Raw genomic sequence first — 25045 nt, forward strand, 5'->3', positions numbered from 1 at the left:
GCTTTGTGACCACCTAGAGGGGTGGGATAGGGAAGGTGGGAGGGAGATGCAACAGGGAGGAGATATGGGGATATATGTGTATGTATAGCTGATTCACTTTGTTACACAGTAGCAAGTAACACAACAATGTAAAGCAATTATACTCCAATAAAGACATTAAAAAATTTTTTTGAGTAGAAAAAAAAAATGACTGAACATTTTAAACATTCATTGTATCACCAAAATCTAATAATTAAGCTGTGCATATATGTGTATATGTGCATTGGGCAGGGAACATCCATGAAATTTTAATAGGTATGTTCTGACAAATTTCCAAATGTCTTCCATGAAGCACCTGCCCCCTCCCCGGACTGATTATCCCCCCCATCATAATAAACATGTATAGAGCAATTTCCATATGTTAGAACCTAGGTACATACTTTAAGTGGATTTTCTTGTTTCTCCTAACAATGTAATTAGTTAGGTACCATTGTTATCCTGACTTTGCAGATGGAGAAACTCAAACACCAAGAGCTTAAGTTACTCACCCAAGGTCACTCAGCTACTAAGTAGCTGCCATTCAAACCAGAGACTAGTTTGCATGCTTAACCCCTACACAAGATGCCTCCACACACCTTTTAGATACAGTAAGTCCTCTACATACGAGGTGTTACTGTCAGGCCACCTGATAGAAGCTGGAACCATAGTGGGCCTTGGTGACAGCTGTTGGAGAGGCCATCTGAACCACAGAAAGGACAAGAAATACCCTTACTTATTTCTACCCATGTGGTACCATGAATGGTGTCCCTCAAAAATCCATGTTTATCTGCAACCTGAGGATGTGAATTTATTTGGAAATCCAATGACTAATGTCCTTGTAAGAAGAGGAGAGGACGCAGAGACATGGGGGAAAAGACCATGCGAAGACGGAAGCAGAGGTTGGAGTGATGCAGCCACAAGCCAAGGAACACCAAGGATCGCCAGGGCCAACAGGTTGGAAGAGGCAAGGAAGTCTTCTTCCCTAGAGCCTTCAGAGGGAGCACAGCCCTGCCAGCACCTCGATTTCAGACTTCTAGCCTCCAGAACTGAGAAGAAATAAGTTTCTGTTGTTTTAAGCCACCCAGCTTGTGATACTTTGTTACGGCAACCCTAGCCAAATAACTCAACCCACTTTCCTCCAGTCTTTCCTGGTGCCTCCAACTGGCCAAAGCTCACCCAAGGCCAGTTGGCAAAAAAAGTTGGGAAATAGTGTGCAGGGGTCTCTCCCCTGCAGTACAAAGCTGGGAGGAGGGGGTGGGTCTAAGGGTAGGAAGGCAAATGACCAGAGCACTGTGGAAGGGGTGCCCGGACCAAATGACATGGCAGAGAGATTAAGTCCATGGGTCCAAAGGAAAGAGAATGAGCATTGGAGGCCTTGAACCATCTCTTCATGGGCCTGACTGGTGCTGCCAAAAACAACCGTGAGCTTGGCTCTGTAGCTCAGGAAAATCGCCCAACGCTTCTCTCCTGAGGGTGGGTTAGAAAAGCAGCCAGCGGCCTCGGTGACCACGCATAGGCGCCCTTCCTTGCAGCCTCAAAATTGAGATCAAGGCATCGATATTGAAACGCACATGCATGACTCCTTGCTCTGGAAGAGGATGGTCCCTCCAAGTCCTGAGTGGCTGTCACTATACCCACTCCTCTCCTGGAGCTTGGAGAGAGCTGCCAATCTCCAGGGCTGGATGTGATAACTTCCCTGAGTAATCAATTTGCAAAACAATTGAGGAAAGGCAAAGGCTCCCCTGGTTGAATCTTCAGATAAAAAAGAGGATGTTTTGAATTTGACAATCAATCTACCTTTAATCCTATCAGGAAATAAACCCAAATCATAATCTGATGTTTTGGAATTGCACAGCTTCTCAGGGAAAGCATTTCCTTCCCTCTCCTGTTTTTCATCCTCGGAGGCAGAGTGGGTTTTACTCATGTGGATGCCTGTTATTCATTCTTATCTGTTTCTAGGGGAATTATCTGCTTGTTTTGTTTTGTTTTCCTTTTAGATTCCGTATGTTATATTTTTCTATTGTTTTAATATAAGATCTCTTTTTGTGATGTGTTTCTTAATTAGGAGAGATTCCTTCACCCTTAAGATAAGAGCTTGTTCTTAATCATCTCCACCCTCTGATATCTTTCTAATTCAGAGTTAGCCAGAAGGGTAGGTTACGGGGTGGGGGGGGGGGAGTGGGGGGGCGGGGGAAGAAAAGAAAAAGGACTCTGGTTTATGGATTTGAACATTTTGTATTTATCACTGAATTCTAAAAATGGATTATTATCAGAGACATTAGCTACTAAAATTCCATGGACCATTGGCCTGATGACCATCCCTTAGAGCATTTAGACCCCCTAAGTCTCAAGGAGACCAAATGATTTACTTCCCGGAGTAGCTAACCAATCACATCACACATTGCTGTATTGGCTCAGTGAAACTGCACCACTGGTGCAACCAGTATTTATCATAATACCAATTTCCATCTTTTGAGCACTGACCTTGGTCCAGGCATTGCATTAAGGATTTACAGATATTGTTTCAAACCTTCAGAGATAAATATCAGTATCTCCATTTTACAGATGAGGAAACTGAGATTCAGAGAGGCTGAAATTCTTTTTTTTAAAAATAAATTTATTTATTTATTTATTTTTATTTTTGGCTGCATTGAGTCTTGGTGCTGCGCGTGGGCTTTCTCTAGGTGCGACGAACGGGGGCTACTCTTCATTGCGGTGCGCGGGCTTCTCATTGTGGTGGCTTCTCGTTGCAGAGCACGGGCTCTAGGCACGTGGGCTCAGTAGTTGTGGCTCGCGGGCTCCAGAGCACAGGCTCAGTAGTTGTGGTGCACAGGCTTAGTTGCTCCACGGCATGTGGGGTCTTCCTGGACCAGGGCTCGGACCTGTGTCCCCTGCATTAGCAGGCGGATTCTTAACCACTGTGCCACCAGGGAAGTCCCAAGGCTGAAATTCTTGGCCAAGAACACACAGCTAGTAAATGGCAGACTAGCCATTGGGTTTGGATCCAGATGAATCTGGCTCCAAAGCCTGCACCCCTCTGTGTCACCCACCTCTCTGTGTATAGATACACCTCTCTGTGTATATTGTTCCTTGCACAATACCATGTGCAAGGAACAATATAAAAGACAGGGAGAGCCTCCCTATAAAAGACAGGGAACTTGGTATCTTAGCAGAGATTTAGGCCATTCATATTCAGAGAGTTAGACAACAGAGCAGTAAGGAGTTAGGAGCACAGGGTTGAAGTCAGGCAAACTTGCCTGTGAACCTCTTTTCTGCCCTTCAGATGGTTGTATAACCTTACATTATAAGAATCACACTCTTTAATATCAGCTCTGTGTGACTTACTGGCTTTGAGTCTGAGTGTTCTCACCTGTTAAAAGTGGACCAGGAGGTGGTGAGGGTTAATGATATATGTCAGTTACATACTCCAGGGACAAACATAGTTTAGATACTCCACAGCGATTATTAAGTTATGACTCAACAAATATTTGAGTATGCCTAATGCCGTGTTAAATAAGAGGGAGAGAAAAATAAAATAGGGCTTGCTATAGATAAGGAGGTGAAATAAGTCCACAAGAAAGAAAAATTCCCAATGCAAATATAAACTCCGGGATGTACGTAGGTTAGTAATAAGTGCAACAGAAGTAAGAGTCCTTTGTGGGTGGGGATGGTCAGAGACAGATGTGAGATCTGAGCTGGACCATGGAGGACCTTAATGGTCATACCATTATGACTCAGATATGGTTTGCAGACCCGTGCCAGACTGTGGATCACTTAGTGAGCCACACCAAAATTAGGAGCTTGCTTTGGAATGTAAAGCAACTACCTTGTTGAACACATTGTTTAGTTCATCTGAGTTATTTTTTGACACAAGACTTTCTTAATGAAAGAGGCAATGAACTGAATTATACTCTAACTCAAGCTCTTATCCAGTCAAGGACACATAACAAATAGTTTGCAGACGACCTCCTTTAGGTCAGCAACCTTTCTGTGAATGGCCAGATAGTCATATTTTGGGAGTTTGTGGGTCATATAGACTCTGTCGTACTTATTCATCTGTGGCATTGTAACACAATAGCAGCTCTGGACAATACATAAGCATGGCCATGTTTAGCCCACTGGCTGTAGTTTGCCAATATCCGGCTAAGATGACTGAGAAGGAGGGAAGAAGATCTTCAAGGCAAGAACAACATGAGCAAAGGCCTGAGCTGCTATGGACACAGTAACCCTGGACAAACCTATATGCAAAGAGTAGGTCAGTGGTTCAAGCTCAGAGTGTGTCATCCATGATCTGGAAAAGACTGAATTAAATGTTGGAGGTCAGGACCCAGCTTTGGGAGTTAGCCAAATGCCAACCCCAAGGCATCAGCTTTTTAGGCCAGAGCCAACTCTGATAGGCATCACCCATTCCTGGGTTCAGGCCAGGAGATGAGCAAAAAGAAAAAGTGTGGGTGTGTAGCTAAGGAGAATCAAATTTCTCCAGGAGAACTGTCAGATGAAAACAAAACAAAATAGCATACTGTCTAGATCTACTAGGCTTTGTTACTGTCTAGATCTACCAGGTTCTTTGTTACTATGAACAAAGACAGAAGTCCTGGGACTGAGCTAAGATGTCCCTGACCAGCCAGGACACGTAGTAATTGGGTATATACATGTGCACATGTACAAAGCATTCTCCACAGAGGAGGCAATCAGTTATTTATCAAATGGAAAAATTCATCGCCTCTAAGCCCAGAGGACAATGCCCAATTTGTCTGCTACTAGCAAATGACTCCTTACTATAAATCTGGCCAAGATATCTGTTAATGATTCATCCATCCATCCACCCATTCATTCACTCACTCAGCAAGTCACCATTGTGGTTATAGGTTTTGGTTTCATACCAAAGGGTCAGTGCTGGGCCAGAATCCCAGAAAATGAAGTCGGAAGCATAAGGAGAGCAAGCCTAGCCTAAAACTCTCACTAAATCTGCCCAAAGGCATCCTCAGAGCTTTGCCAGGATGGGCAATGGGCAGTGGTTTTCTTTGCGATTCTAAGTGGACCTGGCAGGGGCTTCCTATTCAAAGAGAGGTCTCAGGCCTTGCTGGCTCCTGACACCTTGCACAGTGCCCTGGGATTCTTCCTGGTATCTTCAGGCAACCCAAATAAAGAGGTAAACTGAGGCAAGCTCAAATGACCAGAAATTGAGTTTATTCAGGAATAGCGGAGGAGCTGCAATTAAGGAAACACATGCTGTGAGCCAGCCCCATTGAGCCCCTTGAGGATTAGGGATGGGTTGTATTTATGGACAAGGAGTGCAAAGACAGGGAGGTCCAGCCAGAGTCCCAGCAGCAAGTTCATTGGCTTGAGGATGGGGACGGATTCTTGGCAGCTGTTCATTGGTCCGGAAGTAAGTTTCCGTCATCTCTAAATCAAGTACTTAAGGGAAATCAGTCTCTCACTTCTTAAGTTCCCATTCTCTGAGGGCAGGTTGGGAGTCTCTGTTTCCTATCCTCCGGTTCTATTTTAGATCGAAATCTTTTCACACCTCCAACACCCCCCCACAGGTGTGGAACCAAACTCACTCATGATGCTGCAGTGTTGCAGATGTCACTGTCTGAGGCCTTTTTTTTCAGGCAAAGGGACTGGTCCACTGGGAACTTTGTAGCAGACACAACTTTACAGATAAAATCGTTCTTTAAAAATCAAAGGACACTGTGCTATTATGCTCAGTTCCATTAATATGCCTTTGACGTTGGAGTGAGGTGTGTGTGTGTGTGTGTGTGTGTGTGTGTGTGTGTGTGTGTGTGTGTGTGTAGGGCAGGGGCAAAGGCATCTATACTGCAGCCTGGATCATATATATTACAAACAGGGGACTCTTTACCTGGAATCAATGGATGGGAGTGTAAGAGGGTTCATAAACCTCCAGATATTTTGTATAAAATTTGGAAGACAGGCTGCATAGCCTTCACCAGATTCTCAAGGGGGTCTGAGACCTCAGGGAGAGCAGGAATCCTGGCTCCAGAAGGATTTGGCTAGTGACTGAGGGAAACTACTCCCCAAACTTTCCTGGTCTCCTTTCATAAGGCCCCAGGCCTTTGCTGTTGCCAAGATGCACTGGCTTGCTACGGGAGAAGGCAGGCTCTTGTCTGAGTTAGTTCTGCCACCTACAGCACGCAGCCTGGCAAAGGCACCGTCTCTGCGCCAGAGCTGGAGGCTCATTTGCATACATGAATAAGGGGCGGGCTGTCTCGCCAGCCCAGTACCCCTCCACTGGAAGAAAAATGACTTTGGGGATTCCTGATTAGCATTCAGAGATGCAAATTCCTTTGGGGTGGGTTACAGCAACGGGAAGATATTTTTACATGAAAGGGGAAGGGATAAATCCTGAGGATTAGCACCTGTAAAAAGTGTTGCCCAAAACCCCGAGAGGAAAGGTACCTGGGGAAAAAAGAAAGAGAAAATGAGCTCGTGGGTTCTCCTTTCTAGGTCCAAATAGGCCTGACACTTAGGAGAAAACTCAATAAATGCTTGTTGATTTAAAGTAATAGAAATGTGGTTTGTTTTGCAATCTGTGCTGTGCTTGCTAATATGTAATCATAATATCTGTTTGTTGAACTTATGTGTCAAGATGTATTATCTCAAATTTCCCAAACAATATACAAGATGGGTATGGTTTTACAGGTGAAACTGAGACCCAGAATTATTAAGTGGCTCATCCAAGGGTATGCATCTGGTGACAGACTCAAAATCTATACCTAGGTCTCTTGGTTTCTAAGTCCATGTTTGTTCCACTCCATCCATGTATTTTATAGCCACTGTAAGTCAGTTGCTCAAGAATGGGAATGGACAAAAAGGAAATGGCTTTAAAACCTTTATAACATTTTTTAGTTGAAAGAAAATGTTTTCCCAGTCTTTAGAATTTCTCTGAAAGCTTTTCTTACTGCCCTAGCTTAATAATAGATGCAAACATCTTCTGACCCTGTCTGAAGCTAGCAGTGGTTCTTCTTTGGTGGATAATCCATTCTTATCTCTATGTGTAGAGATGATTGTGGAATCCTTCACTCCATTTGGTATGAGTGACAGGGGAAGACTTGAGGTTGTCTGTAATTTGCACATACTTTGATTTCCAGTGTGGAGTTGTTAGTAGAGGAATACACACTTGCAGTCTTGGAATATGGACTTAATTGCATAGTAACCCTCCCTCTTTCACAGGGTTTTCCTTATTAACATTTTAGGTTTCAAAAAGGACTCCAAAGTAAACAAGAAGATAGACAAGATTGAAGATGCATCATAACTAACCCAGATCTCATTACTTTACAGCCTGATACACTAGGGTCCAGTAGCTTTGTCTCTTTGGCTCACATTGCACCTGTGTTGTTCAGGCTTTGAAATCTTAGTCTCTTCTTCCAAAGAAACTGCAGATTGAAGGAGATTAGAGTTGGCCCTTAAATGGGGTTTGTGGTTCTGGCACAGTTTAGATCATCGATAGGTAAAAAGGGCTGAGAAATTTTTCTAGATGAAGGCAATTTTAATTATCATGCCTAGACTTGAGAAGAGAGGAAGGGCATGGAAGAGTGAGGTGGGGGGGTAAGAAGAGAGGGGAATTTGAGCTGGAAACCCCTGGGGATTTGTGCATGTCTTGCTTCTATATTTGTCTCTTCTAAAGCCCAGCATATGCAGGGCAGTGGATCTCAATTTTGGGTAATATTTATCAGAATTAGATGGGAGAATGCTTTTTTAAAATACAGATTCAGGACCCCACCTCCAGACTCAGTGAAACAGAAAGGGCAGAGTCTGGAAGTCTGCATTTTTAATAATCAACTCTTCTGATTCTGATGGAAGTGTTCCTTAGACTTTGAGGAACATTGGCATAGAAAGGTACTCCAGTCTTTCTAAGAATCACTCCTTAAATGCATCCATTCATCTGAGCCAAATCTAGGAACACAGAGATAAAAGGCATAGCCTCAGCATTCAAAGAGTTCAAAGTTGAGTGGAAAAGAGACTTGGAAGCCGATGGTTACAAAACATAAATGAGTAAGTTTGTAGAGCAGAAAGGGCTGGGTGCTATGGGAGAGCTGGAGAGGCTTCCAACTCAGCCCGCACAGGGAGAGGTGCAGAGCCAGGGGGGAAAGGCCTAACAGAGGAAGGAACTTTGCCTTCAAGGATGAGTAGGCATTAGCCAGGAAGAGGGAGAGCAGAGAATTCCAGGTAGAGGGAACCAGTGGACAATAAGGAGTGTGGAATCTAGGGAAATACTCAGGTGAGAAATGGCAGAAGGGAAGGGAGTAGTGAAAATGATGGCCCGATGAACATGGGGACTGCACATCTGCCTTTCATAATAAAATGACGTTTTTCCACATGGGAAGGTGCATTGCCAATGTCTGTATAGCTGTAACTGAAACAGCAATGGATGCATTGTTCCTAGTCTTGGTCTTTGCCCTCTTAGCAACAGTCCTTTCAATGCAGCAGTATTCTGATAAGCTTCCAAATGAGAAGGAATTCAGAAAAGTCCAAGGCAATCCTAACTGGATTTACCTTCTTATTTCATTCATTAATCTTTGTCATCAGAGGTCTTGGACCAAAGTAAAGCTGAAAGATCTAACTAAGGGAGAGAAGAAGGGCGACCGTGTGCAGAACCACAGAAAAAGCTCCCACACGGAATGAAAGTCAGCATATGTTACTGTCATTCTCATCTTGTGTAAAATACAAATGAGTATATGAATAAAAATAAAATAGCGTTCATCGTGGCCCTTTATCAGAATTAGGATCAAAAACGTACCTGCAGTTAGTTGCCACTTTGTTCTCCAAAGTTTAAAAGATGGCTTTCGCTGCCACATAATCTACATAAACTAGCATTGTAACTCATAATGTGTGATTATACAAACAGGAACTACAACAGAGACCAGAGTAGAAATCAGAGCATGCTGTGCTCCATGGAAGAGAGCTTTTTTCTTTAACCAGAGAGAATCATTTCAATTCAGAATAGAACCACATATATCCACCCAACAGTCAGTACAGAATGTGTGGGGATGTGTGCGTGTGTGTGTGTGTGTGTGTGTTTGTGTGTATAAACCACATTCAGCTATAATATGATATTATAAATGATAGTAAATTAAGTGGGCATTATCAAGTGTTGGTAATATTTCTTTTCCTCCAAACTTACACGGAGAAAATCAAAACCCGGGTCGCGGGTGAAGTACCTTTAAGCTTTCTTTTGGATTCCAGCTGTTAACATTATTTATTGCAAATAATGTTATCAAGTAGTAAAACACCGATGTCTTTGAACTCCTTGCAGTTGTGTGTAATACTGGAGCCAATGCAGGAACTGATGTCCAGACATAAAACTTACAACCTCAGTCCACGAGACTGCCTGAAGACCTGCTTGTTTCAGAAGTGGCAGCGGATGGTGGCGCCGCCAGGTACGACTTCGTTCTTCACTCTCCATCTGCATGCTTTTTCTGAGGCTTCTTCTGGGGATGAAGGCGTGTGAAAAGGAAGTGATCATAAATGTATTGGCAAAGTAGTTTATAAGGGATATTGGACCCAAAGACACTGACTTTGTGAAGGGCAAACATCCTTCATAGGTATAGTGACCATCCTCTACAGTCTCCTCACTTGCTAGATTAGGACCTGAAACCCACAGAAGGAAATTGATTTTTTTTTTTTAATTTTTATTTATTTATCTATGGCTGTGTTGGGTCTTCGTTTCTGTGCGAGGGCTTTCTCTAGTTGTGGCGAGCGGGGGCCACTCTTCATCGCGGTGCGCGGGCCTCTCACTATCGCGGCCTCTCTTGCTGCGGAGCACAGGCTCCAGACGCGCAGGCTCAGTAGTTGTGGCTCACGGGCCCAGTTGCTCCACGGCATGTGGGATCTTCCCAGACCAGGGCTCGAACCCGTGTCGCCTGCATTGGCAGGCAGATTCTCAACCACTGCGCCACCAGGGAAGCCCGGAAATTGATTTATTTAACGTTACCAAGAAGATATTGACAGAGCCGAAATTGGAACCCAGGTTTCCTGTCTTCCAGTCCAGTGGTTGTTCCGCTGGACAAGACTGGTGACTGCCCACGGCTTACTGTGATTTTGTTTGTTCTTTGAAGAACGGTAGAAATTATGAAAAGAAAGGGAGGGAGGGAGGAAGAAGAGAGGAAGAATAGGAGGGAATAGAGGAGAGAAGGAAAGAAGGAAAGGAGGAAGGGAGGAAGGAAATAAATGAATATTTTTGCTCTATTTTTTAAGGTATATAATATCAAAGGCTTCTCTGATCATGAAAAGAATACATAAAAGACTCCAATTCTCTCACTTCCCTAGAATGTAGTTTAGATACTATAGTCTCCTGCTGGGGTTCTGAAATTACTGCTTCGAGTCATCATTAATTGTCCTTCTATCTAATACATTTTCACTCCCAGGCATGTGTCGAGCCTCATTGATCATAAAAGCAAAACGTATCCATTCGCTAAAAGTTATTTTTATAAAGAGTAACTATTAACACGAGGCACATAGCCTTCTGAATCACAAAATATAATGGTCACCTTCCGCTGGTAACTGGCCAGGGGTTTTATATAAAGTGAATATAGCAGATGTAACCAAGTACATACTTAGAAAGCTGAGAAAAATGAGCATTGTTTTACATAGAATAGTTGCATCCCCATCTTACAGGAATTATAGACATTTAGAACATTACTTTTCAAATGTATTAAATGTGCATAAATTGGCCTTATTTTCTCTTTCAGTACCAATAAGCCTTCATAGGAAAAAATTTCGCTCACTAAATGCTTTGAACACATATTTCGCAACATGTGCACATATAATTCATATATTATTCATTAATTCAGTCATTAACTCAACAATTATTTATTGAGCCCCTACTAGGTGCCAGGCACTGCTCTAGCCACTGTGGGTATAACACTACGTGAAAAAAGTCACAAATCGCAGCCCTCTCAGACCTTCCATTCTCTTACTGAATCCTCACAACAACCTTATGAGGTATTTCTTGCTAATCCCATTCGATATAATAGGCCTGAGATTTAAAGTAGTAACTTGCCAAAGTTAGCTGAAGCTAATCAGTGGAGGCCCCTATGTCACAATAAGTTTTTATGTCTTCAATTTGTGACTCTATTACCACAGCTACCTACTGCCATTGCGAGTAATCCAGAGCATACCATTTAGGTGTATTTCCCCAAAATTCCATGAAAAAGTACAAATTTTTTTTTTTAAAAGCAGCCAATTTCAATTCAAGTCAAAGGAAGAAGATGTCTGTCAGGGAAAGCTGGGTTTCCAGCTTTACTTTAAAAGTTTGCTTTACTTTAGAATGTACCTCTCAACTCTCCTCTAGCCCCATCAGCTGGAACAATTCTGTTTCCTGTTTCCATAACCTTCAGAATAAGCACCCATAACTCTCTGTGGATAGGGATGTTAGGCCCTTTGATGAAAATCTTTAAACATAAGAGATAAAATATTTATGAAAGAAAATATGTTATATAAATAGAAACATAATCTCCTTCTTCATCAAAAGTCAGAGATAACATGATGGACTAAGTGGTTTTTGAAATGACCTTCAAGGAGATCTTCCCCATTGTTCATCAGAAGCAGTATAGATGCCTCAAGAAAGTGCTACAAGGTTACCTCACTTAGTTCCAGTATGGTCCTGGCTTACCTTCTCTCCATCAGAGTTGGATCTAGAATAGGGTTAGCAAAAAGGATGCTCTTACATGCCGTTTCCAATTCATTTAGTAACTGCCTGGAACAGGCTTCTGAAGATTTTTCATTCTCAAAGCAAAGATTATAATAGTACCTAGTTAATAGAGTTGCCGTGAATATAAAATAATGACATAGAAAACGTTAAAAAGTGACAATATTAAGTCATGCTCATAATACATAATAAATAAACAATATTCTTTTTACTACACATTTCCATGTGTCCCTATACTTCCATTAAGATGTTGCCTCATCCTTCAGGTCCAAAATATTTTTTCTCTATTTCTAAACAGACCTTTCCGGAAAAGGTCTAGCTTCTCTTCATTAATATGTTGGCTGTAGCATACTACGACATTTTTTCCCCAGGAATTTTGAAATTAGTTGCATCTTTTAGACACCAGGATCCAAAGCATGGGTATTTCTACTGAGCTTGGGAATACCTAAGTTCCACATCAATGGCTGATGGGATGGACACTTCCTCTTCTTTTTATCGGGTTGGCCCAAAAGTTCGTTCAGGTTTTTCCATAAGATGTTACAGGAAAAACCCACACAAATTTTTTGGCCAATTTTTCAACATTTCAGCGTGCGATAGAGCTGGGCTGCAATATGACACTTAGCCAGTAGGTGCTGCTGTAACTCACTGGTTCACTTAATTGAGCTCAGCTCATACTTCTCTCAACCCCTGGAGGTTCCCTAGGAGTCCCAGAGCCCTCCTTTTGTTATAAAAAGAGGGTAGACTGCAAAAAAATTTTTTGCCCCAAATTCATAATGGTAATAATATTTTAAGTTCAAACTATAGTAGTGGTGTAACTCACCCTAAGACATATTAAGAGCTTCCAGACACACACACACAGTAGATGACAGCAGGAAGAACAATTAAATACAAATCACTTTATCAAGATACTAAAGAAAAGAGTTTCAGTCATTGTGTGCTACAAATAAATCAGCAGCTTTCTTCTTTTAGGTTTCGTCAAGTTAAAAGAAGTGGAAAAAATATCAACAGTCCTACTCTTTTGAACTTACAAAAAAACGGCTTCCCTGGAGGGCCCGTATTCTGGTGGTCACCCCGGGCACTGACCCTCCTTCCATGTTTCATGTTGCAGCAGAGCCCACAAGGCAACCGACAACGAAACGGAGAAAAAGAAAAAATTCCACCAGCAGCACGTCCAACAGCGGCGCTGGGAACACCGCCAACAGCACGGGCAGCAAGAAGAAGGCACCAGCCGCCAACCTGAGTCTGTCCAGTCAGGTACCTGTAAGTCTCGCTTTCCTTTTAGGCTGAAATCCTGCCTTTGCCTGTCGTCTCCAGAGTCCAGGGGCCCTACGGCAAAGTCTCTTTTAGCTGCAATAACCTTCTGGGCTGGGTGGGGGGCGGGGGAGGGGAAGGCAGGGACACGGGGTGGGAGGAGGGGGAGGAGCTCTGTCCTGGAAACCTTCCCCTGCAAACCGGGACTTAGAAAGGAATATGAAGAGTCTGTGCTGCAGTGGGACCGGAATGAAAAAGCCATCAGAGTCGTAGACAGGAGATATGTCACTTAAGGTTTAATTAAAATATCACTTAGCAGGGTGCTGGTGGCATATAAGGGACTCTCAACAACATCACCGGGACCCTGTGCTCCCCTGGAAACTAGCTCCTGGCACTAAGGCTCCAGATTGTCCTTCGACTGCCCCCCGATGCCCCCACACCCCACCCCCAGACACGGGCATCCCCTCTTATTTTAAGACTCAGGTAATTAACTCAAGGCCACTACAAATGCAGCTCAGTGGATTTCGCTTTCCCACTTCATTAGCTTAGGGGGGGAGGCTCAGCCCCTGGTTTGGTCTCAACTCTTTCGACCTCTTGACCCCTTTCTTTCATTTCTGGGTCTTGACAAAGGAAATGGGCCACTCAGAAGGGGGTTTCTTTGAACTCCAAAGCTGACAGCTGAGGGCGTCCCCACAGAGGGTAAATAAACTGGGCGGGAACTTTCTTCACCTCCTATGTTTTCTTCCTTGATTTGCTCCCTTCTGCCTAATTCCTTCCTGACTCTGACTTCCTCACCCCAGTACGAGACCACTTACCACTTTTAAATTCTCATGCGTCTTTAAGCATTTCTTGCCCCTTCTCCCCACCACGATGACTTGTGGGTTTTCCTTCTCTGCTGCCCTTGTCACATCACCCTCACCAGGCTTTTGACTATCCTTCAAATCCTGGGACTTTCGTGGTGCTTCATAGGTACCCTCTAGATACTATGTCTTCAAAAATGTGCCCTTTCTTGTAACTTCTCTCAACCAGTGCAATTTTACCTTTTCCCTCTTTCTCGCTCTTTTCCCTCTCTTGGTCTGTGAGCCTCACCCTCTGCTTCTCTTCCTGCTCCATCTCCCTCCATGTGAGGGCGGACCTTCATCTCCAGGGGATTCTCCACTTACTTCTAATTGTGTCTTTCAAATCTGTCCCCCACCCACTCTCTCCCATTTTCCATTGGTCAGTTCTCTGGCTAAAACCAACCCCATCAGTACCTGAGAATTACCTGGCCTCTCCTCTTGTCCTCCACAGACAGGGGACACGGTCGTCATCCCTGTTGCATTAGAAAGAAAAGGTCATGAGAGAGTGGCCAGCCTGTGGGATAGGTGCCATTTTCATTTTAAGACTGCTAGGGATTGTAGTTCTTAAAACATACCAGAGTTACCCCTGTTTTTTGAACTGAGTTTTCACCCCAGAAGAGTCAGGGAAAAAAAAAAAAAAATCGAAGGACAAAAACAGAGTCTTTTTATTAAGGTGCCAATAAGTTATACCCACTCCTGGTTAAATGGGAAAATGCATAGAAAAAAAATGGCCAGGCGTAAATAAATCAACCCCAAAAGTGCACACAAGCAGCCCATTTATTCATCTAATTCTGGAGTTTTAGAAACTAACGTTTGTTAGTTTCCACGAACAAATGAAAGTACATTCCAGAGATTTCTGGAACTTTGACATAGCTACTTAAAGGCTGCAAGAATTCAGATCGGTTCAACAAGTGTCTTCTGAGCTCCTACTATGTGCCCCACACTATACCAGGTGTTGGTAATAGCAAGATTTTAAAAAAACAAAACCAAAAAAAGACCCACCCAAGCTCTGTCATTGAAGAGCTCACTGTCTAATAAAGTGATAAAGAGGTTTCCTCTCTCCTGCCAGCTCAGACTCCTGGCTTCAGCTCACAGGGTACAGTATTGAGAAAGATTCTGAGGCCTGGACTGGGTCTGGTGGGCCATCCATTAGTGATGTCTGCCATGGGTATAGAATAGCAGCATACACATCCATGTATTTTGACATACCTGGCCTAGTCGGAATCATTTGCATTTTTTTTTAAAGAGCACCTAACTTTTTCTACTCCATTATGCTCTTGTCCTCCCAACCTGCAATTGCATTTTGGTGGAAGATACCTGTCTCAAGAGGGTTTTTAATCAGTCGAGACCCTTTGGACAAGAACAAGGTGCCGTTAGAAAGTGCGAGTAGAATTTCAGCACTATCCCCGCCATGCAAACAAGGATGTTTTCATTAAGTAAAACTTAAGAGATGGCTGAGAGAAACAGGGACGTCATCCAGGTTAAGAAAATGTGTAAATTTCTGTATGTCCTCCAGCTGAATGGATGTCGAACGATAAGCCCTGGCTGGCTTGTAGGGACCACATTACTTAACCCTGTCTCCTGAATGACCAGCACCCCTTTCCTGTTTCAATAGAAATGCAACCTGCAGGCCTTAGCTGCCTTGTCCGAAGGCATGTACAGATCGGGTGTGCTACCACGACCACGGCTGTGGTCCGCACAGCTGCCACGGCAGCAACGTGTGTGTCTGGCGAGGGCTAGGGTTTAATCCTTGGATTCTGCTTCTCACTCCATGAGCAGGGGCTAGGAGCGATCCCGAACTGCAGCCTCAACCCTGGGAGGGATGGAGACCTGTGTCATTCAACAGCAGTGACCCCTTCTGGCCAATTTAAGGAGAAGCATTGAGGGGCCCTGAAAGGAGTCACTTCCAGTCCTCCTCAGAGGTTGGTGGTCCTTGCACGGGGGATTAGTGAGAAGATGTGACACGGGCAAGAGCTGGTGGCACCTTCAGGCCTCTGGCGAGGAGCAGAGGTCTGCTTCCTGGGGAGTCGAGACCATATGGCTTACTCTCAGATGGACCAATATCGCCTCCTGTGGGACACACGAGACAGCAGGGACGGGAAGGAAATGCATCTCTCACTACCGATGTTGAATGTTGGGGGGGACTTTTAAAGATGTGGGGCGTGTGGGGAAAACGGTGCCAACATCCCCTAGTTAGAGGGAGCCCAGAATGTACGTGGTGTCTCCACTCATTTTGTGTGAGGATAACAAACCAAGCCCTTCTGAGCCGAGAACCCCTATCCTAGCCCAGAGATTTAGAAGAGCCAGGTAGAGCGGTGTTCGTAACTGTGTAAGTGGCCTCAGGTATCTACGTGCATATGAAGTCCTTAGCACACATCTCTTTTGTAACTTGCCATCTATTAATCACTCACGCATGCACACATGCGTGTACACACACTCACACGCATGATTATGCATCTGGCTAAGGATACGTTTTATAATCAGTAAGGCAAATGTGGCATCTCTCTGAAATTTAGGATGCTCCAAAATATCCATGCCTGGGCACCTTTTCCAGCCGTTCCTGGAACAAAGATATACCAAACATATTACGAGCCCGTATAAGCCCCATTTGAAGTGATTTAAATCACTATTTTCATAGTACTTTTCTGGAATGACTGTTATTTTCTGGTACAATGAAGGCATCTGGCGTGTTGAGAACGTCTCTGCTATATCACGCTTAAATTGGCTTCTCCTGTTTCCAAATTATGCTTAACCTCCTCCCATTCTCCCAGCCTCTCTCGATGACCTTGGACTCACAGTACTAATGCAGACCCGCGTGTCGCTTCTAACATTCTTCTCCTGCCCCGTGACACGTCATGCATGTGTTTCCCCAGCCCTTCAAAGTGTGCTACACACAGGTCATTTGGTGGAATTAACCCTCCTGTCGTCCTCCACCCCATCTTAACCTGGTCTTCCCGCCTGCCTTTGTTCCTGATCGTAAGCGCGGTCTCCTAATTGCCTACAACGAAGTGACACTTTTTTATCCCCAACACCCCAATGGGTCAGGTGGAGGCCACATTCCATTTAAAATCCTGCCAGCATTCTTGCCACTCGGAGTCTGTGTCTATTTTGCATCTCACTTTAAGGGTCCTCACGAGTCTCTTACATGTCAGTGTCATGTCTGGCTCTTTGTGGCATCATAAGTACATTCTTGGAAACACACAACTGAATATCCTGCCAGTACCTCGATTGCTGAGTCTTCCCAGGTCATATTTTAGGCATTTGCTTCATCTGGGGCATTTCTCTTTAACATCACTGTTATCAGTTCACAAGAGTGATTAGTCTGAAAACACAGTGTGAAACTTATTGATTATCTCCCCTCTAATTCGAGGAGAATCGATCAATCAAACAAACAAGATTCCATTCCATTCCATTCCAAAACAGATCAGGTGGTCACTAAGGGATTTGTTCAACTGGCACCTTCAAAATTCTAGAAGGACCCTGGCGGGGCCGCTGGACCCTCTCCTGACCACAGACAGTATTCCACTAATATACTGCTCCAGGAAAGCCTCTCTTGCCCCAGTGAAAAGAATGTCTACCCAGCTGTCAAGGCAAATTAGCCTCCCTATCAGAAAATGCATACTTACGTCTCCAAAAGCATATGGCCAGCCCTGATTTTCCAGCCTCAGTGGAGGCTGATGGCAGTCGGGCGCTCTTAAGTAGACTATTGCTCAGAGCCCACCCAGCAGGATCCACCTGACAGGTGTCCTGTCCCATGCCCATGTCACCCATCAACCCCATAGGGTCCCCTTGGGACAGAGAGGCCAGAGCTGTGCCCTGTGTATGCGTCCTTCTCCCCTGTCCCCGTGCCTCTGCAGCGGTGGCCTCCACAGAGCTCCCAGCTACAGTAGGCGGCTGCCTTGTTTGCATGGAAGGACAATTTGTACTTAAAGGAGTGATTAGATGGATTCTTCTTGCATGCTTCCATTTCTGATGACTACTGGCTTCATCAATGTAATTACAATTAGTGCTCTTCATCTTCCTTTTATGGCACCAGCTGGACAGACTGGCTCTCTTTACTGCCCAGATTGGTGGTGGGGTTGCCTGTGTGGGGATAGGTGACAGGCACCATGGAATAACAGATGGTAAATTCAGGGCTTGTTGGCAATCAGCAGGTTTTTTCTAATGACTTAATTAGCTATGCAAATTGTCAAATCAGTGTGAACATTGTTTTTATCGAAAACTTTACCTAAATTAATTACCATAATTAAGTAGCAGAATGTCAAGGATATCGGCTGCATAAAAGGGCCTGGCTGAGTAGAGAAAAGAGAGATCTGTCTTCAATTAAAATGTATACCGTCCTCGGGACAGAGCAAATGCCGTTTGGAATGAGTTGCATGACTATTGCAGAACTGCATCCTCCCCGTGTTGGCTGCTAGTTTCCAAAGCCATCCAGAGGCCCTAAGTAAAAGTGGTGGATTTTTGGAGGTCTTGCAAAGCACCCAGCAGAAGGTTCCACAGCCCTCTCAAGAGTCCCCAGTGTCGGCAAGTTGAAAAGCGTGGATTTTTTTAATTTTGAAAAATCCATTTTTTTATTTCTGCAGATTGCTAGCATTGCTCGTTCTCCGGTGTCAGGCTGCGCACTAAGGACATAAACTCGCGTGGTTGTTACACATCAGGAGGCGATGTTTATTTCCTGTAGAAAAATCCAATATGCGTCTTGGCCCCCCGACATTGAGACTTGACCCCGGTGTACAGGACACGAGTGTGTCTGTCCTAGATCCCCCAGCGCCTCCCACTAGTGTTTTAAGCTGAGCTTCTCTCTCCCAAGGTTTCCCTGTAATAATGTCAGCTGCTGTTCACAGGATGTGATGGTGGTAGGAGAGCCAACTCTGATGGGAGGTGAGTTTGGGGACGAGGACGAAAGGCTAATCACTAGATTAGAAAACACGCAGTATGATGCGGCCAACGGCATGGACGACGAGGAAGACTTCACCAGTTCACCCGCCCTGGGGAACAGCAGCCCTTGGAACAGTAAACCTCCCGCCACTCAAGAGACCAAATCAGAAAACCCCCCACCCCAAGCTTCCCAGTAAGATTGACCAGCTCCAGAATCCACTGTCAATAGCCCCCATGGGTTACGCTCACTATTTCAGATCCTTACTCACAGGAGAGGAAGGAGGAGACATTAAAACTTTTCCAAGCAAATACCGATTTCTAAACCGCAGTGATCTGAGTTTCTCTCTTTCTTTTTTTTAATTGAGAGGATCATTCCCAGTAAACTTCCATGACCCCTCCCTGGAGGCCTTCACAGGTAACACAGATACTGGCACTGATCGTAATTAAAGTAAGAGCAAACGCTAGCGCTTCTCCTGGCTCGGTTTTAACCACTTTTGTTAATTTCATTCCCCCCCCTGCCCCCGCCCCGCCCCACCCCACCCAACCATCAAACGAAGGCCATATTGTCAATAAACCCTCAGTGCTCAGGATCTCATTCTATGCCGAACCCAACTACAGATAGACTTTTTAATATTGTAAAATATTTTCTGCTTTTTGACTTGCATCTGAGAGTTTCTTGTTTCAGTAAAAAAAGAAAAGGAAAAAAAATCCACTTTTGGAAAGTAATTTAAATGTACCTTTATTTTTTTTTTCCCCTTCACCTTTTCTTTCATTGGGTAACAGCTAAGAGGGCCCAGCCGGGTAATTTATGGCCGAGCTAATGTCAATTGGTCCTCGAGCCCGAGTTGGTTCAATCGAGCCCGAGTGCTGAAACAAGAAATGTCTTTTTGTCATCAGAGACACTAAGGCAGATTTTTATGTAAAGAAAGGCACTTGGCCCCCTGAGAATGTATGCGTTTGTAAAATTTCTGTTGATCCAAATATTTTTAAGCCATGTAATCCATTAATTTTGTGGGCAGTTTAATAAATCTGAAACTCTTTTGTGTTTTTTTTATTGTATCTGAGTTGACTGTTGTTTCTTTTCATAGTATATTTCCTGTATAATATTTTGTAAAGCCCTAACCTAGTTCTTTTATGGGGACTTTTCTTTGGGAGCAATTCCAGTGTATTTATGTGAAACTTTATAAAAGAACTAATTTTTCCATTTGCATATTAATATGTTCCTCTATACATGTAAAGACACAGTGGCTCCGTGTGTTATAAAACAGCTGTATTTTATGTATGCTTTACTGATAAGTGTGCCAATAATAAACTGTTAACGACCAAAGCAAGTGAGTCTGGGTGTTTGTGAGCCTGGCAGAGAAATCTGCCCACAGTGATGAGAAGTATTGAGCTTGGATTTATGGCCCAAACTCCAGATGGAATGGAATTGTGAAAACTGCACCATCTTTATAAGGTATGGTTTCTTTCCCCGCTCACTGCAGTTTACTTGGACAGACACAGGGGTGCCTTCCATGTGCCAGGCACTCTGCTGGCTGAGGACACAAGGATGGGAAAGGAAGGATTGACCTGGCTTCCTGGGGCTGGCCAAATGCAAGGGCAGCAGCTTCCACTCACTGAGTGCTTATTCTGTACCAAACATCTCTATTTAAGGTCCACAGACGTTATTTCGGCTTATCTTCACAACTCCGCCAAGTAAGCCTTAATCTCCCCATTTTTAAAAATCAGTTCCTCGGTTTGCCTGTTTTTCTAAAAGATTTGCAATACAGAGATAGGGAAAATTCACGTGAGGACTTTTTGTTTAAAGAACTTTCATCATATTTTTCTGCTTTGTATCCATGAGGAAGATGAGAGAGGAAATCTGTTAGTATTAACTGAGTGTGTACGAAGTGCCAGGCCATAGTAATATATCATCTCAGCCAGTTCTGGAAAAGGCGGGCTTGAAAAAGAGAAGCTAAGGGAGAGTGTGTGTCTTAGGTTGAGATTCCCAGAAGAGCCTGAGACCAGGATCCCGGGCACAGATTTATCGAGGGAGAGTTCTTCAGTAAAGAAATCTTTAAGGGAGTGGAGCGGGTAGGATAGGGAAAGGGAAAGAGCCTAGGAAAGCTTCAGACTCAGGTAGCCTACTCCCTGAGCCTGGTCCATGGTGCAGGGGAAGGCTTTGAGCACAATTATCCCCTCCTGGGCTGAGCCGCCAGGCTTCTGTGCACCTATACTGGTCAGTCATCGTCTGGGGCCATCCCCAGGGTGTGTAGGAAGTGGTAACATTTACAGAAATACGGCACCCATCAGCCAAGGGCTGTTCTGCGGAAAAGAGGCCAACTAGAATGCAACAGTCCTAGAATCTTCGCATGGGTGGGCTGGTCTCAGGGCTTCTGGGCAGGGCAGCAACAGTCGGCTTCATTAAGTGACTTGTCCCATCTCAGAGCTCATGGGTGACTCAGTTAGAATTTGATTCTGCATCTCCCTTGACTACAAAGCCTGGATTCTTTCTAGAACATCACATTGCTTCCCTAGAACATTAGCATTTGGAGGAAAATGTACAGTACAATAGCAACAGAGCCAAAGGAAATAGAGGAAAATGGCTACTTTGTTGCTTCCCCACTAGTGTACTGCTAAGAGAACTGCCGGTTTGTCCCCCCACCCCACCTGACCATTTTAGGTTTTCTTTTATCAATTCTTTAAAGTCAGCAGTATGCAATCATTACAGATGATGCCTAGGACAATTTGTTTGACATCTGTTCCCGTTATCTATTACTCCATAGCCAATCAACCCCAAACTCAGAGACTAAAGAGACAGTTTATTATTATCAGTTACCCTTCTGAGAGCTCACTGGTCTGTACCAGGTGGGCTGCCCTTAGGGGCACAGATGCTGGATGGGGCTGGAGTCATCAGAGCTTAGGCTGGGCTGGACACTCCAGGTGGTGTACTCACATTGCTGGCTATGAGGTAGGAGCTTAGGCAGGGCTGTTGACTGGAGTGTCTTCGCATGCAGCCTCTCCATAAGGCTTTCATAGAATGATGGTTGGGTTCCAAGAGCCAGCATCCCAGGAGAGGAGAAACATAAATTGCCAGTGCCTAGAACTGAAACACCATCACTTCTCTGTGCTATCCATCAAGGCAGCCCAGGTTCAAGGGCCGGAGGCACAGACTCGACTCCTTGATGGGTAAGTAGCAGGTGCCTCCAAGGAGGGGAGAAACTGATGGTGGCCATGTTTGAAAACATCTACAGCATCCAACACAGTTCACAACCTGGTCCTTGCTTACCTTACTTTGTATCTTTAGCCACTTCCCACTTGAACCTGATTCACCATCTATCTACCCAGACTCCTCTCATTTTCCTGAATACACTAAGTGCTCAGGTCACACGTGTCTTTGTATATGTTTTTCTCTCTTAGAATGCCATCCCCCACCTTCTTACATAACCAAAGCTATTCATTCTTATAGGCTCAGTTTGATTCTCAGGTCCCCAGAGATGCCTCTCCAACTCCGATCAGGGTCTGTTGTCCCCTCTGAGGTCCAAGAGCGCTTGGTGCTTGCTTCTTCCTTGGTTCTTCCCTTAAAAATTTTTGTTTTTGTTGTTAAACACCCTTCACTGTCCCACTAGACATTTCTAGGTCTGAGTAGTTTAATCATTTCCATCTGAATCTTTAATAACTAAACTCTATCATACACGTTGGTGGAATAGATAGAGTTAAAAACTCCCAAACTAGAAATCATGGAACCCCTGCTTACCATGCATTTTTCCATTACATTTCAAACAGTCTGTAATTTTATGCCACACGTAAAGTGACATTTATCCCTGTAGGTACATAAGAAGGTAAGAGGTAGCAGAGATGGGCTTGTTCAAGTTTTTCAGAGGTCAAGTCAGCAAAAAACAAACATTTTACACAACATTGGCTTAAGCTTAACTTCTATTAAGAAACCCCATGAGATTTGTCCGGCCCAGAATAATCCTAAGGGCAACCATCTATTAAGTACACACTGTGTGCCAGGCACTTGCTAGGTGCTTTGCCTGGGTGGTCTCAAACTGAGAATCCAAGGGTATGTAAGTTGGGTTTTGCTTTGTAATAATCTCCAAAGCTCAGCAGGCTTTGACCGCAAACCTTTTATTTTTCTCACTCATGGGACTGTGGGTCACCTGGGGCAACTGTACTTCAGCTCTGCCCCTCAGGTCCCTTTCTAGGACAGTGGGTCCCCAGGGCATGCTCTTCTCTTGGCAGATTCTGCTCACGCTGCATCCATTGGCCAAAGCAAGTTACAAGGACAATCCAACATAAGTGGGGTGGGGAAATATACTTTACCACTTGTAGACTGCAATGGCAACGGGTATGAGTAAACAACTGAAAATACAATCTACCACTGGCAGCCTACACAAAGGTGCCTGAAAAACTTCTAACATTTGCCAACATTTAAAAACTGATGAATTTTCTAAAAAAATTAAAATTTCTTGCTTCTCTCAACAAATCAGATCTAACAACCATAGACTCGGACTTCTGAGTCCCTGGATGGTAACGGTTGGCTGGCACCAGGTCATGGCTACCCTGCTTAGACACTCCAGCTCGTCATCTCCACACCATTTTACTCACTCACTCTACCTGCCTGGCTTCTGTTGGCGGCTGCTCTATCCATTACACCATACCCTCTACTCCTTAAAGCCGCATTTGGAAGTTGGCATTAGGGACCCATTTTACAGATATGAAGACTGATGCTCAGGCAGGATAATTGACCTTGTTTATCACACAGCTCATAAGTGGTGAGGTGGGCTTTGAACTTGGGTGTCAGGGTCAAAGCCTATACTCCTTTCACCAAACCACACTGGTTTATAGGAGCCACAGTGGTGGTTACCTTCTGTCGGTTAGGTTAGGAATGGGACAAGCATGATCTCATTGAATCTTTGCAATATCTCTGTGGGTGAGGTAAGGTTATTTTCCCCCATTTTGCAGATGGAACGTAGAGCAGTTAAAAAGTTTGCCCAAGGTCACAGAGCTCACAAATGACAGCATCATGTCACCTCGACTCTGACCCCCGTTATTAGACTTACTGTCAGGTGCACAGTCCATCGGTGGGGTGTTTGGAAGTGTTCTCTGGCCTGGGAGAGGGGTCCTGGCAACCACCTTTCTGCCATTCACTATGTATTTCAGGGGGTGACAAAGAGTTTGCCAGAGATCAAGACTTGCCACTTACGTGGTAATGGAACAAAACAGAGAGACCCCCTTTTAGGGCCTTGAAATCTCGAGGACATCTGACAAGGGATTTATAAATAAGTGGCCCAATCCCTTTGGGAAATTCTTTCTCTCTCCATTTCTCTTTAACCTTGAGGTGAGCATTTAATGCAATAGAATAACACAACCCACAGTGGTACTACATGGGGTGGGGCACAGTGAGAACAAGGCCAACAAGATCAATTATTTCCCTAAAGCAGGTTTGGCAGCATCTTTGGGAAATTCATTTTATGATGGGATACCCCCTCCATCTTCCATAAAAAAATTGCTAGGCTTTTTTTTTTCTGATTGTTAAGCAATACATGTTCATTATAGATCATTTGAACAAATGGGGACAAGAAAAAAATAAAGTAATCCCCCTACACTGATATAACCATTGCTGATATTCTGATACAAATCCTTCTGGTTTTTTCTTCTAGGCTCATATACATTACAGTGTTGGTAATATACAGACTAGATAATTACATATCCCGCCCTTTTCTTATAATATTGTAACGAGCCACCTTGTTAACTATTCTTTAAAAACATGAGTTTAATTTCGATATAATGATCCACTAATGGAATATACCATAATATATTAAACCATTTATTTATAGCTGGTCAACTCCCTTTTTACATCCATTAGAATTTCATAATCATTAATAATAAGCTGGTCAGAGGTTGATAAGAGTGTATTAAATTGAAATTCAGTTATTGGCTATTTGCCCTGTGCCCAACACCATGCTGGGCATTATAAGGGATACCTGTACCTGGTCCTACCCTCAAGGTGCTTACAGTTGGGATAGAAGACAAGTGCATAAAATGCTACCCAAGCATATGAGGCTGAGTGTGTGCAAAGTGTCCGCAAACACCAGGAATAAAAGCTCCAGGAGTTTATAGGTATGGAACTCACATTCATTGAGCCCTATTATGTCATGTGTGCACCTCATTTAATCTTCGCCACAACCAGGGATGCAAGCATTTTGTGTATGAACCTCACAAACCGAAAACAACAAGGTCAAGTTTGAATCAGCACATGACTCCAAGGTCTGTTCTTTCTGTGGTGAGCCATAGGAAATCCCTGGGGAGACACAAATGCTGTGATTGCGTGTTTGTGGGAATGACTTCACGACAGAGGGGATGAGGCTTGGATACGTGTACACATCTGAGAGTCTGGTTGCTT

General features: G+C 44.0%; 1 protein-coding gene across 14 annotated transcripts in view; it reads left to right on the forward strand.

The window, feature by feature from the left end:
• LDB2 (LIM domain binding 2) overlaps nucleotides 1-19984 on the forward strand; it is a 383293-nt gene extending 363309 nt beyond the window's left edge. For 4 of the 14 annotated variants that reach the window (XM_082389503.1, XM_082389513.1, XM_082389509.1 and 1 more), the window contains 3 exons: nucleotides 9296-9419; nucleotides 12798-12949; nucleotides 18624-19984. In XM_082389503.1, the coding sequence (XP_082245629.1) occupies nucleotides 9296-9419; nucleotides 12798-12949; nucleotides 18624-18854 (507 nt within the window). In that variant the 3' untranslated portion in view covers nucleotides 18855-19984. Of the gene's footprint in view, nucleotides 1-9295; nucleotides 9420-12797; nucleotides 12950-15558; nucleotides 15702-18362 lie in introns of all 14 variants that reach the window. The other 10 variants (XM_082389515.1, XM_082389505.1, XM_082389516.1 and 7 more) reach the window with 10 other exon arrangements.
• Nucleotides 19985-25045: the final 5061 nt, after the last annotated feature.

The sequence above is a fragment of the Balaenoptera borealis genome (genome assembly GCF_965194805.1).
Source record: "Balaenoptera borealis genome assembly, chromosome: 4".
NCBI classification, from domain to species: domain Eukaryota; kingdom Metazoa; phylum Chordata; class Mammalia; order Artiodactyla; family Balaenopteridae; genus Balaenoptera; species Balaenoptera borealis.